At 37.6% G+C, this 18,388-nt stretch overlaps 1 protein-coding gene across 6 annotated transcripts in view; it reads left to right on the forward strand.

The window, feature by feature from the left end:
- Positions 1-17,286, forward strand: part of LOC122097690 (lysophosphatidic acid receptor 6-like) — a 90,487-nt gene extending 73,201 nt beyond the window's left edge. For 5 of the 6 annotated variants that reach the window (XM_042668299.1, XM_042668298.1, XM_042668301.1 and 2 more), the window contains 2 exons: positions 6,143-6,236; positions 16,216-17,286. In XM_042668299.1, coding sequence (XP_042524233.1) covers positions 6,235-6,236; positions 16,216-16,891 — 678 coding nt within the window. In that variant the 5' untranslated portion in view covers positions 6,143-6,234 and the 3' untranslated portion in view covers positions 16,892-17,286. The remainder of the gene's footprint in view (positions 1-6,142; positions 6,237-16,215) is intronic. The other variant, XM_042668303.1, reaches the window with a different exon arrangement.
- The last annotated feature ends 1,102 nt before the right edge of the window (positions 17,287-18,388 follow it).

Here is an 18,388-nt window from a genome sequence, read left to right on the forward strand (position 1 = left end):
GAGAAGTTGAAAATATCAGTGTGGCTGACTGGGAGATTTTGTTTACTATGCTGACCAGCATTGTAAGTGAATATAAGACCGTATATCACAAATGGAATCATCCAAAATGCATTCAGTATCCTTTGTAGTTCTATATAAATTTTAGGATTGTTTTTACTACTTCTGTGAAGAATGTCATAGGGATTTTTGAAGGGGATACATTAAATCTGTATATTACACTGGACAGTATGGACATTTTAACAATATTTATTCTTCCTATCTTTGAATATGGAATATCTTTTCATTCATTTTTTTCTTCTTTGGTTTTGAATATATTTTCTTTGTGTGTGTGCTGCTATTGGGGTTTGAGCTCAAGGCTTCTTTGCTCTTGCTTGGTGTTTTAATTCAGTTAGCACTCTACAAGTTGAGCCACACCTCCACTTAGCTTTTTTCTAGTTAATTGTCTCTGGAACTTGTCTACTGGGGCTGCCTGCTAACCTCTATCCTCAGTATCCTCCCGAGTAAATAGAATTACAAGGATGAACCAACCACACACAGTTCATACATATTCTTTGGGCTCTGTTTCATTTTCAGTTAAGACATTACCTTGAATATTTTTATGGCTCTGTGGTGTGCTGTTGCTTGAAATAATATTTATCTTAAGGATTTAAAAATTGTTACAAGCCAGAAAGGTAGTACACCCCCTGTAATCACAGCACTTGAGAGTTTGAGACAAGATAATTGTGCGCTTGAGTCCAGCCTGGATTACATAGAAAGACTAATATCCAAATATCCAAAATATCAATTCTGCTCCAAAATTTTGCAAATGTTTTGCTCTGAGGTAAATTATATTCTCACATGCCCATTATATGCTTTATGGGTAGATAATTGTTCCAATAGCTAATCTTTTGTTTACAAGAATATACAAAGTGTGGAATTGTTCCTAACTTAAAATTTTGCAGCATCCTGTTGTCTCTGCTAAGTAGAAATGCTTATTCTTATCTAAGCTTTCACAGTACTGGGATTTGAACTCAGAGCTTGAAGCATGGTAGGCAGACACAGCATGACTGAGACACACTTCCAGCTATTCTTATTCAAATTTAGGATCTGACAGCATGTTTGACAGCAGTTATGTGAAAAATAAACCATTGGGCTTTGTGCTAGGTGAGACAAATGCCAAACAAAGCACATCACTGATCTAAACTATTTGCCCCTCTCTATTTCAGTCTATGGAAAAAAGGGCTAGAGCCCAAGAAAGCACAACAGGACAAATTATAAGATGACTCAGAAAAGATGACACAAAAGCAGCATATTATCTCATTTTTTGTGCAGTCTCTTTAGAGGCTGAGAATCATGGTGGAGAGGACACTGCTAGCCAGCAGTCAGGAAGTGTTTCTAGTTTCAATGTATATTCGAGGTAACATCTACAACAAATGACTTCCTCTTTCTGGAACTCAATATCATCATCTGATAATGTAGGGAGTGGTAGTAATGCATTTCTCATGAGCTTCCTGGTTTTAAAACATTAGAATATCTGAAGGACCCAATATGTGTTTTTCATAAGGAAAAAATTAGGTCCTCTATATGAGCCTATGAAGAGGGTAGGCCTAAGGATCAGGATTTGAGCCAGGTGCTAGTAGCTCATGCATGTAATCCTAGCTACTGAGGACCACAATTTAAAGGCAGCCTAGGCAGAAAAGTCCATGAAACTCTTATTTCCAATTAACCATCCAAAAGCCAGGAAGTGGAGTTGTGGTTTAAGTGGTAGAGTGGCAGCTTTGAGCAAGAAAAGAGAGTTCCAGACCCTGAATTCAATCCCCAGTATCAGCACACATGCACACACACACACACACACACACACACACACACACACAGAGAGAGAGAGAGAGAGAGAGAGAGAGAGAGAGAGAGAGGATTTGATTAAGGCAGGCATATTTTTGTGTTTATGTATTTATTTTGTATACATGATGTATAGCCAATATTTAATAGCTTCTGTTTTTGTCATAACACTTCAGTTCTACTCTCTTCATACATTTCAAGTACAGCATACAATATCATTAACTATGGTTCCCATACTGTATCTCATAATACTTACTAATACTACATAAACTTTGTACCCTTTGACATATCTCTATGTTCCCTCATCTTCTCACCCCTAGTAATCACCATTCTATGCTCTGTGAAGAAAAACTCAATTTTAAAAGTTGCCAAGATTAGGGAGGTGACTCAGTTTTCCCATGAAAAGTGGACACTGGGGAATTTTGGTAGGTTTGTAAGCCCTATCTGTTTCTCTTCTGTTACCCAACTCCACAACCAGTCATTTGCCCTCAGCATTTCTGGTAAATATTTCAGGGAAAGGTTGATTTTGTACCTAAGAGTATAGGTATAGGGCAAACACTACCTAGTTTGTTACATTTGATTGGTGAAATTAAGAGTATAGATGAGAATGAGTTTTATGATTGATTAGAGTTGATTCTAATGGATTTATGTCAATAAACACAGATTTCTAATGTGGAAGGTCAGAGACATCTGTTCTAGGCCTTGTCCTAAGTCAATATTTTCATTGGTGACTTAAATGGAAACAATATTTTGATCAAGCCTACATATGGTATAAAACTGGGAAGGATAGAAAATATGCTTAATATCAGTAAGATTCAAAAGACAATCTTGAGTTTGTTCTAAACTTTTGTTACACTTGTATTACGTCCATTGTAGGAGAAGGAAGTGCCTGAGGGTAGAAGTCAGTGTTCTTTATCCATTATTACTATTATTTATTAGTAGCAAACCTTTAGGATGGCTAAATCAGATAATTTCTTGGTAACAAATCCATCCCATCTCCCCTGAGGAAAATTATCTGATTTAATTATTTGAAGGTATGCTTCTAATAAATAATAGTGATAATGGATAAAGAACTCCCTCTTGGGAGTTGGAGCAAGAGAGATTTGATTTTTCTATCTGGTAGGATTGATCTTCTAAGTTAGAGAATTGCGCAGTTAGAGGTTAACATAAGTCATGGTGTTTCCTTTGGATTTCTGTCAGGGAATTACCTATTGCTTAATGATTTGCAGGAAGTATTGCAGGGCGAGATAATAGCATTGTCTTTTTAACAACAACTGATAATTCTGGCCAACACGTTTGTATTTCATTAATTCACCAAGATGAGAGTTTAGCTGATTTGTCTAAAGTACTAAACCCAGAGCTAGCTACAAAAAAGCAAAGGTTCTTTACTCTAGGACTCTCAAACCTACGTGTGTGTGTGGGAGGGGGGAGAGATGAAACATTTATGCAAATGACTTCTATGCAGCATGTTGATGCCTGGTGAGGGCCAAATGACAATTGGGGGAAGAGGAGGGGAAGAGAGGGGGGGAGGGAGTGAGGAAGAGGGAGAGAGGAAGAAGAGGAGGAAGAGGAGGAGGAGGAGGAGGGAGGGGGAAGGAGGAAAGGAGAGAAAGAGATGCAGACAGAGACAGAGATGTATAATGTATATCTATACATTCTGGGATAGTCTTTGAGAAGGGGGGATTTGGACTTAATTCTAGCCAAACCACTGAGGGCCTCTGCTACACCTTTCCATTTTGGAGGAACTTAAAAAAAAAACCTTGTAATTCTTTTACATTATCTCATGGAAAAATAGAGAACAGAAAAATCACAGCCTAGCTGGGCGCCGGTGGGCCACACCTATAATCCTAGCTACTCAGGAGGCTGAGATCTGAGGATCACGGTTCAAAGCCAGCCTGGGCAGGAAAGTCTGTGAGAGTCTGGTTTGTTTCCAATAAACCACTAGAAAACTGGAAGTGGTGCTGTGGCTCAAGAGGTAGAGCCCTCACCTTGAGCTGAAGAGCTGAGGGACAGCACCCAGGCCCAGAGTTCAAGCCCCATAACTGACCAAAAAACAAAACAAAACAAAACAAAACAAAACAAAACTCACAGCCTAGAGATATTTGTAGGCTTATCAGACCTATCAGGGTTAAGTTTGGAACATTTTCTTTTTTTCTCTCCCAGTTTGTACCCTTTCCATAGAAATGAGAGCCCCCTACTGTTCTCTGCCAGCAGCTAACTCTGTCCTGCTAATCAGGGAGGGAAGTTGAGAATACTTGGCCCTGGCAGATAAAGGAAAGAGCAGAAAAAGAGCAGAAAAGTCAGTACTCAAATATTGACATAGACCAGGAATCTGGTCACCAATCAATCATTCACCCATGGCAGACCTTCAAGGACAAACAAATCAACTGTGAGCCAACAGCTGCCAACAGTCCTTTCCCTGAAGTTTGAGGCTACTCCTAGCTAAGTACAAGCTTGCTGTGTTGCAGGTATTAGATTGTCAGGGCATGTCCCCACTGCCTACCAAACACTAACCTCAGCCAAAAATGAGATTGTCTGAAAAATGTTCATGTTCCATGACATAACTAGTAGTGCTTTTTGGGTGCAGTTTTGGTTTTGGGGCTTGAACTCAGGGTCTGAGACCTGTCCCTAAGTATTCTTTCACTCAAGGCTAGTGCTCTAAAACTGGAGCCACAGCTCCACTTTTGGCTTTTTGAAAGTGAATTGGAAATAAGAGTTGCACAGACGTTTCTGGTTGGCTAGCTTTGAACTGTGATCCTCAGATTTCAGCCTTCTGAGTAGTTAATATTACAGGCATGAGCCACTAGCACTGGCTCCTTCTTTTCAATACCTTGGAGTCTCATACTTAACCCAGTCTCTGCCCTACTGGAGATAATTCATAATCATGAATGACTAGTTCTGCTTTCTCATTGCTCCTTGGTTTTACCATCTGAAAAATGAATATTTAGCTTACTGGGAAGAGTTGTGGTGGTTGTTAAAAAAACTGTATATGAAGATTAGTGGGCTGTACAGAAACCAGGTGATATTACTACTTCAACTCTATTGTGGAGCCTGGGAATATTTGGAAACTGCTTTTACTTCAATTTTCAGTCTGAAAATTTGCCTCCGAAATACAATCCGTGAGTTTTAGGGAAAGACCTGTTCTAGTTAGTGGTCTCTGTTAAAATTTTTTTTTCACTCTTCTGAAGCTTAGGGACAACACCCAAGCCCTAGGACTGGCAAAAAAAGAAAGGGAGAAAGGAAGAAAGGAAGAATAGAAGAACAAAAGAAGGAAGGAAAGAAGGAAGGAAGGAAAGGAAGGAGGAAGGGAGGGAGGGAGGAAGGAAGGAAGGAAGGAAGGAAGGGAAGGAGGGAGGGAGGAGTACCTAATGATAAGAACTAAGAAAATAAACTCTATTCTCATTAAAAATTTTTTTCACTCTTTTTTTAGGCCAGTGAAAGCTTATTCATTTTTATTTATTTATTTTTATTTTTAATTTATATTTTTATAGTCTGTAAGTAGTTGTACAAAGGGGTTTCAGTTCAACATGTCAGTTTGTGAGTACAATACACCTTGATTCAATGTTACCCATTTCATCATTTCCCCCCAACGCTATGCTAGCCCTATCCTCTAGTTATCCTCTCCTTTTTCCTCTTTCACTTCCCCTTTTCCTCCCTTTCTCCTATTCTCCCCCTGCTTCTTCTTTTCTTTCTTCTTTTGCCTCTCTCTCATACACAGTCACAGACACACACACACCTCCACACACTGAACTGAAAGGCAATTTAAAAAGCTGCACCTTTTGGCATGGAGCCTTAAAAACACAGAGAACTTTTGAATTTTATAACTTCTCCAAGACTCTGTTTCTGCCTTGAACTTCAATTTCAGTTTATTATCCGGGGTAGAGAATACTTCTTACTGCCAAGGGCCATTTGAAATCCTTGTTAATTATCAATGCAGCCATGAAAAGCACACACATACATGTCTGTTCCACCAAGTAATTTCAAGGGTCTTATATGATGTTATATTTTCCACCCCTGAATGTATGTTTATTTACTTGTAGCCAGCCTTCTTTCACAAAGGATTTGAGGCAGCCAAGTTCTAACTTGTTCAAAACTTTTAGGTGGTGTTCAAGCCAATGAAGACTGCATTCCTCATCTTCAAAGGGAAAATAAGAAGTTGCTGAGTTATTCAGCAAAAAAAAGAAATATCATCTTTTCCACATTGCATAAAAAGTTAATAGCATTGGTGATTCAGATATTTCTTGTGAAATCTACTTTGAATAAATTTATTATAGACTTGTGTAGACTGCATAGCTTTCCTACGGCTTACAGCAAAATGTTTCAGGGGGAAGAACACATATAAAGAGAAGTGTGCCCTGTTGAGAATCAGCCTCACAGACCACTGAGGGAGTATCTCTAGTTGGAGTCTCCTTTATCATGTAAGTATAACATCTAATTTTGAAAATATCTAACTAGAAGCATTAAGCATGTCTGTAACGAGTCTCTATAGGAATGTGTAAAAGGTTAGTTGGGAAAGAAAAATGTAACTGAATTGTCAACAGATGAGGATAGGATTTTTGCTTTAAATTGTTGCACCCAATATGCTTGTGAAATATCTCTTAATACCTACTATTACTTGTGAGCAGATTTTCATGTGTATATGTACATACATGTGTCTGATTGTGTTCTTATTAACTGGACTCAAAACTAATTGGGAGTAGGATACTGTGTCTTTTTTCTTGTGTTTAATGCCATACTTCTTGTTGATTAGAGGCTGTATTTTCCTACTGGAAAACAAAACTGTAGAGGTAATCCTGCCATCTCTGGTAATACTTTCTAGTTTATTTTGGATAGTCTGACTTCAGGGGAAGCATTAGCTTGTCCTTTCCATAAAAAATAAGTGGATTTTCTTGTGTGTGTTTAATAACATCCACAATTCAACTTGACAACTGTCACTAGTGTAGATGCATCATCATTAGTTCACCTGACTGGATTGCAGGGTACTACTCCTTTTTGTAAAATTTATTTATATCTGTCTTTGTAACTGTTATTAAGGTATAGTTATAAAAATATTCACATACTTAATGCATACAATGTATGTGTTTGAACATAGATACATAAAGCCACAACCAACGTAACAAACCTATTCAGATTTTAATTGAAGTTAAAGGGCATAGTTTTACTTTTGTGTGGTTAAGAGCTGTTGGATTCTACATCCTACTGAGGTGATGCATGATTCAACATTGGCACTGCTTACTCATGCAAGGGACTTTGAAGTGGTATTCCTGGCACAGATAAGAAGACCTGGTTGGCAACAGAATTCTGAACAGCAGCTGTCTTATGTTTCCTGCTCTTACCCAGTTCCCTCTAAAGTATTATTCATGAAGGAATCCCCTTTCTGATACACAAAGGCATAAAATGTCATGACTTGAGCAAGATGATCATATTGACTTTTTGTGCTGGAGAGAAGGTTCTAGTTACACTTTTTTTTTTTCTAGATTGTGAACATACAATCTGGATTTGCCATAAAACTAAGAGGCCAAGTGCCTGTGGATCATGCCTGTAATCCTAGTTACTTAGAAGATGGTGATCTAAGAACTGTGATTTGAAGCCATTCAGAGCAGGGAAGTCTGAGACTCTTATATCTAATTAATGGGGCAAACAACCAGAAGTAAAGCTGTGGCTCAAGTGGTAGAGTGCCAGCCCTGTGCACTTCAAACCCTAGTACTGTGTGAATAATGGGTGTGGAATGGGGAAAAGGGAATGTTGACCCGTTTTATTTATTTATTTTTTAGTCATTAGACAGTAAATCAGATATGATTTGACTAGGACTGGGTGACTCTTTTTTCCTTCCTTCCTTCCTTCCTTTCTTCCTTCTTTCCTTCCTTCCTTCCTTCCTCTCTCTCTCTCTCTTTCTTTCTTTCTCTCTTTCTTTCTTCCTTTCTTTATTTTGCTGGTCTTGGAGCTTGAAATCTGGGCCTGGGCACTGTCCTGAGCTTCTTTTGCTCAAGGATAACACTCTACAACTTGAGCCACAGCCACACTTCCAGCTTTTCAGAGTAGTTTATTGGAGATAAGTGTCTTATGGACTTTCCTGGTTTACCTTCTGTGATCCTTAGCTCTCAGCCTCTTGATAGCTAAGATTACAGGTGTGAGTCACCAGCACCTGGCTGGATCTTTTGACCTTAGTCTTTTTGAACAAAGTGAGAAGTAAAGGATTTTTTTCCCTTGGTCATTTATTTGCCTTTATTTTTATTTATTAGTCTTTCTGCCTTTCACTTCATATTGTACACAGTGTCTTCATATTTTTCTACTTATAAATACCTTGATGTCTTTTCATCTGTCACTGCCTACCACCTAATATACTATCTTTCATAAAATAGGCACTTCATACATGTGTATTGATTTATACACCCTTGTGATTCTTTTTCTTTTCTTCAGGATTCTTGTATGTATCTTGAATTGTTTGTATTCTTTCACAGTGAAAGTCACTGACTGCCCCTAAAGCCTGTGGGGTAACAAAAGAGAGAATTGTGGGGATCTGCAGCGCAGAGGATTCATGGGAGGAGTGCGTCCATATGTGTGTAGTATAATGTGAAAGGTGGTCCCAAAGATGTCTCTGAAAATAGCTTTTCTCAGGATAGCCAGTGTTCCTGATACTCAGCAGAAGCAGTCTTTTTGTACAGAGGGGTTACAGTTACATGAGTAAGGTAATGAGTACATTTCCTATCAAGCATTGTTACCCCCTCTTTTGTTTTTTCCCTACCATCCATTCCCTCCCACCTCCCTAACTTCTCCCTCATCCAAGTTGTAAAGTTCATTTTCGACATAGTGTCTTGTACATCTCATGGTTACAATGGGTCAACCTGAATCCTTATTTCAGCATTTTGTTATTTTCCTTCCTCTCCCCAAATTTGAAAAATGTATATACAAGATGCAGGGCACTGGAATCAAATACAATGACAACAGGGGTTATACCATGGGGGAAGAACATAGAAAACAAAAATCACATAGTATAATATGAATACATTAGAAACAATAGCAAAAAGATAAAACCTCTTGTGTCCCTATCTTGGGGTTCATTTCACTTAGGATCATCTTATATGGTCATATGCACATAGCTTTTGACCTTTTCTATAATTTTTTTGGTCAGTCGTGGGGCTTGAACTCTGGGCCTGAGTGCTGTCCCTGAGATCTTCAGCTCAAGGCGAGCGCTCTACCACTTGAGCCACATAGCCACTTCCCAGCAGCAGTCTTATAGGCAAAATAGTGGGCATTACTTCTTTAGAAGGCTAGGACTAAAATGAATGGTTTACCAAGGAAGAGATCTCAGGAACAAATTATGATAAATTAGGTCATTATATTATCATTATATTATGAATGAAATTTAGTAGACCTAGTTCACTTGAATGAACACTTGAACGAACATAGGGACATTCATTGTTTCCTGGGGGCCAATGAGTTTTAGACTACATTAACTTAACAAAGATAGAAATCAGTCTATTATGTAAAACATACCCAACTATATTATAATTTTGACTTCTCAATTGACTGTTCCTTCATTTGTAAGTTGGGTGAGTACAGGCCCTAAAATCTACAACTTAACGTCACATGTTTACAGCCTCCTAAAACTAATCACCTTGGAGAGTAAGCTGAGTTTTAAAGGATGAGTAGAAGTTACTCAGGTGAAGTTTAGGAAAGAAAAGAATTTCAAGGGGGAAGGGAATGCGTAAAACAGAATTACACAAAAAATGAAGCATGACATGTTGAAAACGAACTTTACAACTTTGGTGGGGGGGGGAGGATTGGGTGGGGGGGTGGGGGGAGGCTGGGAAGGGATGGGAAGGGGAAACAAAGGAGGAGGCTGCAATGCTTGATAAGAAATGTACTCATTATCTTGCCCATCTAATTGTAACCCCTCTGTACAGTATTTTCACAATAAAAAATAAATAAAAATTAAAAAAAAAGAATCCCAGATGAAAGTGAAATGAACCCCAAGATATGGGACACAAGAGGTCATTCTTTGTTGTTGTTGATTTTAATGTAGTATGTGTGATTTTTTTTGTTTTGTTTGTATGTTCTTCCCCCTATGGTATATCCCCTGTTGTCACTGTTCTTGATTTTGGTACTGTGTATCTGGTATATACATTTGTATATACATTTGGGGAAGGGGAAGGGAATAAACAAAACTCTGAAACAAGGACACAGGATGACCCATTGCAACAATGATACCTACAAGACAGTATATTGGAAATGAACCTTACAACTTTGGAGAGTGGAAGAAATGAGGGAGGTAGGGGAGGGAAGGGACAGTGGGAGAACAACAAGGGAGGGGTAACAATGCTCAACAAGAAATGTACTCATTGCCTTACTTGTGTAACTTTAACTCCTCTGTACAGCATCTTTACAATAAAATAAAATTAAAAAACAAAATAATGAAGCATGACAAACTCTATAGAGGTCTATAATTTCTTGTGTATTGGAGTGTAAATTTTGAGGTAGATGGAGTTAAAGAGATGGGTGAATAGAAGTTGGGCACAGGACACATCATAACGCACCACATGTAGGAGTCTAGATTGCATCTTTTAGGTCATGGAAACCAATGAGGAATTTTTAGCAGTCATATTACCTGATCATGTTTTGATGATAAGGACAGCTCACACTGTCTCATGTAGCTCATTTAGATCTTACTATGCCAGCCATAGCCCCAAGGGATTTCTTTGTTTATTAACATAATCCTCACACAACCCTATGGTAAGTTATTCTTATTTCCTCTGCATTTGTGGGGAATCGGAGGCATGGAAAAGTTTAGTAGCTTTTTCAACATATCACAGCTAATGAGTGATAGATTGAGTATTTGAACCAAGACAGTTTGGCTCAATAGTACACTTACTTAACCACTCTAGCAGCATCTTTGGTTTCTCGAAGGCAGATTGAGTTTTCATAATCATCCAGGTGAAAAAAATGATGAGGTTCTACTTTAAGACAGTAGAAGTAAAGATGAGGTTGTAATTTAAGACAGTAGAAGTAAAGAAGAGCTAAGGGGAAGAATTTTAGAAGGGACAAAGTAAAATTGACTATATGAGAAGAAGGTAGAAGTGAATTTCTCATTTATCTAGACTGGACTATCTTTAAACCTTCTAAGTAGAGAACTGTAACAGATGAATCTTCAGTTTTGAAGTTTAAAAAGGGAGATACTGCCTGAAAACAGTTGTGTACAAATGTATATAGGTAGAAAATAGAAGTGGATAAGTGATGGAATGCTAGAGAAGATAACCATTTTTGGGAGCAAATGATAACCAGGAATCAATGAAGGAAGCAGATAATGTGGCACTGTAAGGATATAAAGTATACATATGTATATATATATAGTACATATATTATATATATCCAGGGTATCAAATGCAGCAAAGTCCACTAACAGAAGGGTGGGAAAGATACATTACGTTTACTGGAAGGAGTATTAGAATATTGGGGGAAGAAATGAGACTGCATAGGTTGAGGAGAGCATGGGAGATAAGAAAGTGATGATAGTGAAGTTGAACATGTTCAAGCTTTATGGTTTCAAAGAGGAGAGAAGAAGGGAAGTAGCAGAAAGGGGCACGGGAGACAAAGTTTCTTCTTCCAGTTTATAGGTTGTAAGAGAGTTGGGCATTCTCATTGGTTGGAGGGATGTCTGATAGAATAAGGGCCTAGAGAAGTAGATGGTGCCGAGGTGAATTTCAGAGGATATGAGGGGAAGAGAAACATCATATTTGACACCATGAGGAAAAGAGTAAAGATAAATATAGAATACACTAACTTGATAGGTGGCAGTGAATAGGTAAGAAATTGAAGGAAATAAGAGAGTCAGCTCTTGAGATTAATTTTTTTTACCATTTTCCTTAAATCTTATATTCAATCTCTACCTTTTCATTTTCAGTAAATAATGCTAATATATCTTACACAAGGGAAAATGTCTGGTGTGGGAGATAAGATACAGTTGTAGAAAGCATTATACAAAAAATAAGGAATATATAGTCTTTGCTTTCAAATATCCCAAGCATAATATCAAAACTAGTGAGTGCCAATAAAGGCTCAGGAAAATGAGGGTGGCCGAGAAGGTTTGATTCATTTACATGTAAGTATCATCTGTAATGGACACTGAAAGATGGGATGAGTAGTGTTGCCAGATGTGGAAGAATGGCGTAGGCAGAGAGATTAGTGTGAGTAAAGGTTTGGAGTAAGGAAAACATGATGAAGGATTCCAGGCAAGGTGAAGTTTTAGTTGTAGGGTCTAAGCAAAGAACAGATTGAAAAGACCAGACTGACGACATTGAAGATAGAGAACTTTGTTTCAAAATGACCTTGAGAGCTTCAGTGTGACATTAAGATGACCTGGGAGAGTCTTGAATGCACTACCTCATTTTCTTCTGTAACTTCTCTGTGAAGATTTGTTTTTCAAAACTGTAAGTTTATTTGTGCAATATATGACAGCTAAATAATGACTCACCATCATGATATTCCATCACTAAGGAAAGCTGCTAAGAATGGTCCATGTGTGGAAATAAGTCCTTAGAGGAAAACTGAGCAGACCTTAGAGTTTACTGCATAACATAACAAAAGAATGAAGGCTTGTTCAGAGAACAAACTTGTGTTCTTCTAACTGGAAGTTATCATTTCACCATGACTGACACCACACATTAAGATCAAATTATAACACTAGTGTTTTTTTTTTTTTTTGGTAGGTTGTGGGACCTGAACTCTGGCCTTGGGCTCTGTCCTTCAGCTCAAAGCTAGCGCTCTACCACTTGAGCCATAGTGCCACTTCCAGCTTTTTCTGCTTATGTAGTGCTGAGGAATCAAACTCAGGATCCCATGCATGCAAGGCAAGCACTCTACCACTGAGCCACCTTCCCAGCCCAACACTGGTGTTTTTTATGCCCCTGCATGCCCCCCCCAATAAAGATTTTTTTAAAGCAATATCACAATTGTACTCCTAAGCGAGACTATTTCCTCTTGTTTCTAGCCTTTGGAACCTAAAGAAATTGAGGTTAAAAATAGAATTCAAGTGAGTTTCCATTGTGGCAGGTATTTGAGAAAACTCTTGGCAAGAGAATACATATTAATGATCTTCACACCCCCTGTGGATTTTTCTTTCATGATAGAGACATATTAGTTAGTGATTAATAAATGTTTCCATGAAGGACATGCTAATTTCTAGCAGACTGTCAATTTCTACTGTCTATGAATCTTTTTTTTTTCTTTCCCCTCAACCTAATTAGATATTGCAGATTCTGGCCATATAGGTCCTACTAAATAGCTCCTGTGTCTGTAAAGAAGTTTCTGGTGATAGCCACTATCTTATTCCTTTAGAAAACAGGGCTAGTGTTACCAGTAGGTTCAGTTAAGATTTGACTTACGATACTGCAGAGCTAATGAACTGTGGCTATATCCTTCAGGGCTACCATTGTGTAATATATATATATATATATATATATATATATATGTATAATTTTTATTTATTTTTTTGGTGGTTGTAGGGCTTAAAGTCAGTGCCTGGGTGCTGGCCCTGAGCTTTTTCACTAAAGGCTAGTGCTCTTCAACTTTGGACCACAGTGCCACTTCCGGTTTTCTGGTGGTTAATTGCAGATAAGAGTCTTATGGACTTTCCTGTCTGGGCTGGCTTTGAACTGCAGTCCTCAGAGTAGCAGGATTATAGGTTTGAGCCACTGTTGCATGGCCTAATGAATATTTTATTCAATAGGCTATCTAAAATCATCATCAGTAGAGCAATAAAAACAATCAGCAAGTGTCTTTCCTTATATTCAAGTTTCACTGGTTGAGTTTTATCTTACTTTGATAGTCAATACCATAGTGAATATGCCCATAAAACTTTTCAAGTACCAGTATTTCAGCCTGAGAAAATTTTGACATCATTTTTCCTCGATGAGCAACAGATGTTAATTTCAAACTAATTGTCATCATCATTGATTGACCAGAGGAAAGTAAAGGAAAACTTTTTTCTCTCTCCTATTTGATTTGCACATACTTACATGTATTGGAGTTTTTACTGGCCAGTAATTATTCCATGTATATGAAAAGAGTGGTGTAGGAGGGAGGAAGGCAGATACAGGTAAGTTTTCCTGACAACCCAGCTTCTTAATAGTGCTGCTTAACAACTTAGTTCCGATATAAGCTTGGTTGGCTAATCTGTGTAGAAAGAAAGAATGGAAAATATGGAAGGTTTTTCCATAATAAGAGAAATAAAAACATTTTAGAATTTTGTTTGGCCTTATGGAAAAGTATAGGTATTTCACATAGGATTTGGAAACAGAGTCAATAAAGTCCTATGTGTTATGGGAATCAATAGTTCCTTAGAGATAGTAAAATTACTGGCGTTACCTTAATAATGAGAATGGGTTTTAAAGGCTGTTTGATTTTATTTAACTCCTTGAGCATTGACAATGACTCCAGATGAACAAAAAGAATCAAAAAGTAAGCTCCTCTTGACTCTTGGGAAACTGGACACAAAACAAATATTTCAATGTTAGGTAAATGTGGATTCACTTACCTCACTTCTTAGTTGTGACTTTAGTCAAGTTACTTAATCCATCTAGATTTCAGTTTTGTGATGTCTAAAATGCATAATAATACATATACCACAATGTAAAGGATTAAAATAACCTTAAGTGCCATAAAAACAAAAAAGCCCAAAATTTTGAAATGATTGCCTATGTTAAATATTTGAATAATCTCACCTAAAAGTCTGACTTCTGGCTCTTGGAAAATAAAGGCATGATAATAGCATTTGGTGGCAATGTTTGGCTGGAGCTGATTATTGTTTGTTTCCCTCAGACAGGGACTCACTTAACTTGCTTTTTTGAACCCTGAAGACATTTGAAATTGTGACTCCTGTAAGCATTCCTGTTTAGTCATAATTCTTGTGTAAACAACAATTATTTTAACCAGTTTGTCTATTAGAAACAAACTTCTTACCTGGAATTTTCAGTTACTTATCACAGACATAAGATGTTTATGCAGCTTTCTTTGATGTAGAAATTTCCTCTCAACTTTCTCTAAGTTTTATATCAACTTAACTTTTTATTTGTTCTGTTTAATATATCAAATCACGAAATCAAGCTTAGCATTCATTATTGCCACATCAACATTTCCAATTTGAGGAAAAGGAAGGAGAGAGACAGAGAGAATTTAATTTCTGCTATCAGTGTTTTATACTTGCCTCTTGAGGAGGCCCAGCATGTCAAATTTATCTTAAATACCTACCTCACACAAAGCTGTACCCTATACTTGTGTGCCATGGTGTTAAAGTACAGGAAATAATGGAGGATTCAGATAAAGAGAGAGAATATTCCAGGCATGATACTTTCAAATGTGAAGAATACCAATATGAATTATTTGGGGCTGTAGTAGAACTGGTTATTAGTTTGGACCACTGCTTCTACTTAGAGGAAGAGAGAACAATGACATTTCAGGTTTTATTTCATTCTGTTCATTTCACACAAAGAAACTTAATTGGAAAATTTCCAGCTCATTTAGTAGTGCATTAACCAAGAAGAAACTTTTCAGGTGCTAGTGGCTCACACCTGTAATTCAAGCTACTCAGGAGTCTGAGTTCAAAGCCAGCCCAGGCAGAAAAGTCTATAAGTCATCATCTCTAATTAACCAGCAAAATGCCAGAAGTAGAGGGGTGGCTCAAGTTGTAGAGTGACAGCCTTGAGTGAAAAAGCCAAGCAAAACTGTGAGGTCCTGAGTTCAAATCCCAGTACTAGCAATGTATATATAAATAAATAAATAGGAATCTTACTGTTCCCTTATTAGATATCTGCCTTGAGTTCTTTATTCTGATATTGATACATACATGTATCCAAGTAGGAAAATTTCTTCAAGTTCTTTAATCCAAATAATAAGAGTAGCAAGAACAAATATGAGTAAAAAACATCAATTTATGTGATAAAATATTGAATTTGATGAAATATTTTTTGTTTTTACCATCAATTGTCAACATAAGTAAGATGTAATTTCTTTTTTTGGGGGGGGGGTCTAGTCGTGGGGCCTGAACTCTGGACCTGGGCGCTGTCGCTCAGCTCTTCAGCTCAAGGCTAGTGCTCTACCACTTGAGCCACAGCGCCATTTCCGACTTTTTTTTTTGCTTATGTGGTGCTGAAGAATCGAACCCAGGGCCTCATGCATGCATGGCAAGCGCTCTATCACTGAGTCACCTTCCTATCCCGTAAGATGTAATTTCATATGGCTGTTTGACCTTCCATGAAATCAAGTCTAACCATGGGAAAGATATTAATGGTATTATTTTAGCCTGCTAGAATATTAAATCTAGTGGACCAAACCATAGTGTTAAGTGACTTTAAAGATGCCATTTTGAATATATCCTTACATCACTTTTCTATTTCACTACAGGAATCCTGCTCATCTTAGTATTTTTATGAATCGAGACCACATGAAAGATCTCCGAAGGTACCTGACCTTCAAATACATCCAGTATCTAATCCTACCATCTCCAAATATCATCATCACACTGCTGGGATTGTTTGCCAGTCTGTATGTCATGGTGATTCTGACCTTGCCTTCTGTATCAAGAAAGTCTACTTCAGTGTTTATTAATAACATAGCTCAGGCAGATATCTTAGTTGGCTGCACCATTTTTTCTGCCATGACTCAAGGTATCATAAGTAGTGAAAGATCATCTTTTTTCCAATCAACCTTGAGGGAGAATTTCCTGACTGCAAATTTCCACATCAGTTCTCTTTTACTCAGCTGTGTGAGCCTTGAGGCCTTTCTGATTACTTTTCTTCCAGTAGAGACACGCCACTTTAGAACTGTTAGGTATGCTAGGGTGGCTTCTCAGATCATCTGGATGGCTATAATTATCGAATGTTTCCTTTATCAGCTTGAGTGTTTCAAAGACGTTGGCATTTCTTATCTTGACATTCACAGACAAGTTTTGCTGTTGCTGAATTTTTGTTTTGGAGCCACAAAAGTGCTAAAATCACTTATTTACCCAATTGGGCTACTTTTAAGAATCTTCAATGTTTATCTCTTTTATAAAATTTATTTCCGAGCTGGTAATAGTTAATTGTATATATCAACTTGGGTAGGCTTAGGGCTCAGATTTTGGCAAACCCTAATATAGATGTTCCTCTGAAAACATTTTGTAGTTAGGATTAATGTTTATAATCAGTTGAATTTAAGGAGATTACTTTAAATAGTGCGGACCTCATCCAATCAACAAGTATTAAGGACAAAAATCAAGTTTTCCTACAGGAAGAGATAATTTAGTTTCAAGGCTGTAGCACCAAAATCTTGCTTGATTGTCAAGTTACTAGGCCTGCTCTACAGACTTCAAACACAAGATTACAGCATCACTTTTGCCTGAGATTCCAAACTGATGGCCTGCCCTCCAGGTTTTGGACTTTTCATCCCTGATAATCATGTGAGATAATTAGTTAAAATTAAAATATGAAAAATTCACACTGTATTGCTTGTATTATTTGTGGGGAACTCTGATAATGGTTTTTGGTACAGAGAATCATCTAAGAAGAGAAGAATCATAAGATGAATTTTCTCAATTCATAATGCGTTTTCTGGAAGATAAATCCCTAAGTTGATTCTGTTTAGGACAAATTATACAGGATTCTAGATACAGTGAGACCAATATGGATAGTCTCAGGAGAAAATCAGCAAGTTGCAATACCCAAGTGCCTCTTCATATGCATATAAAATAATGTACCTACTGAAATGAACTCCAAAGATTAGAAAACAAAGGACTTTTTAAAATTTTTCTTTTTGTTTTCTGATGACTCTATATTCTTTACCTCATATATGGTGTATACACATGCACTTCTGAGGGAAGGCACAGAATCAGTGGAAAATGGGGAAAAAAACATGCAGCAGCAGAGCCCACTTGCTGTACTGGATATTGCTGAAAGTGAATCATTGCAACTAATGGGAGGAGATGGGAGGGAGGGAGTGGGAGAGAATGAGGGAACTGATAATACTATGCAAAAGGAAGGAAATGTACTCATTATCTGACATATGAAAAGGTAACCCCACTGTATACCGCCTCTAAAACAATAAAGTAACTTAAAAACTACAAGTACCTTCTATCTCAGTTAGCTTGTAGAGGAGCTGGGCAAAGTGGGTCACTCTATAATGTTAGCTGATAAGGAGGCTGAGATCTAGCAGATTTGGGGTTGAAGCTAGCTAGTCTGCGAGACTCCAAGACAATTAAGAAAAGGCTGGGCTGGAGATGTGGCTCAAGTAGAATACCAGCTAAGCAAGCAAGATGAGCTAGCATGAGGCCCAGAGTTTAAACCCTGGTTCCAGAAAAAAATAAAATAATGAATGAGTGAATAAATACATACATACATACATACATAAATAAAATAGCTGGGTGCTGGTATCTCACACCTGTAATCCTAGCTACCCCTCAGGAGGCTGAGAACTGAGGATCATGGTTCGAAGTAGTCTAGGAAGAAAAGTCTGTCAGACACTTATCTCCAATTAACCATTGATAAAGCTGAAAGTGATCTGTGACTCAAGTGGTAGAGTGCTAGCCTTAAGCAAAAGAAGC

This window comes from Dipodomys spectabilis, unplaced genomic scaffold (genome assembly GCF_019054845.1).
Source record: "Dipodomys spectabilis isolate Male_0828 unplaced genomic scaffold, ASM1905484v1 ptg000424l, whole genome shotgun sequence".
NCBI lineage: Eukaryota > Metazoa > Chordata > Mammalia > Rodentia > Heteromyidae > Dipodomys > Dipodomys spectabilis.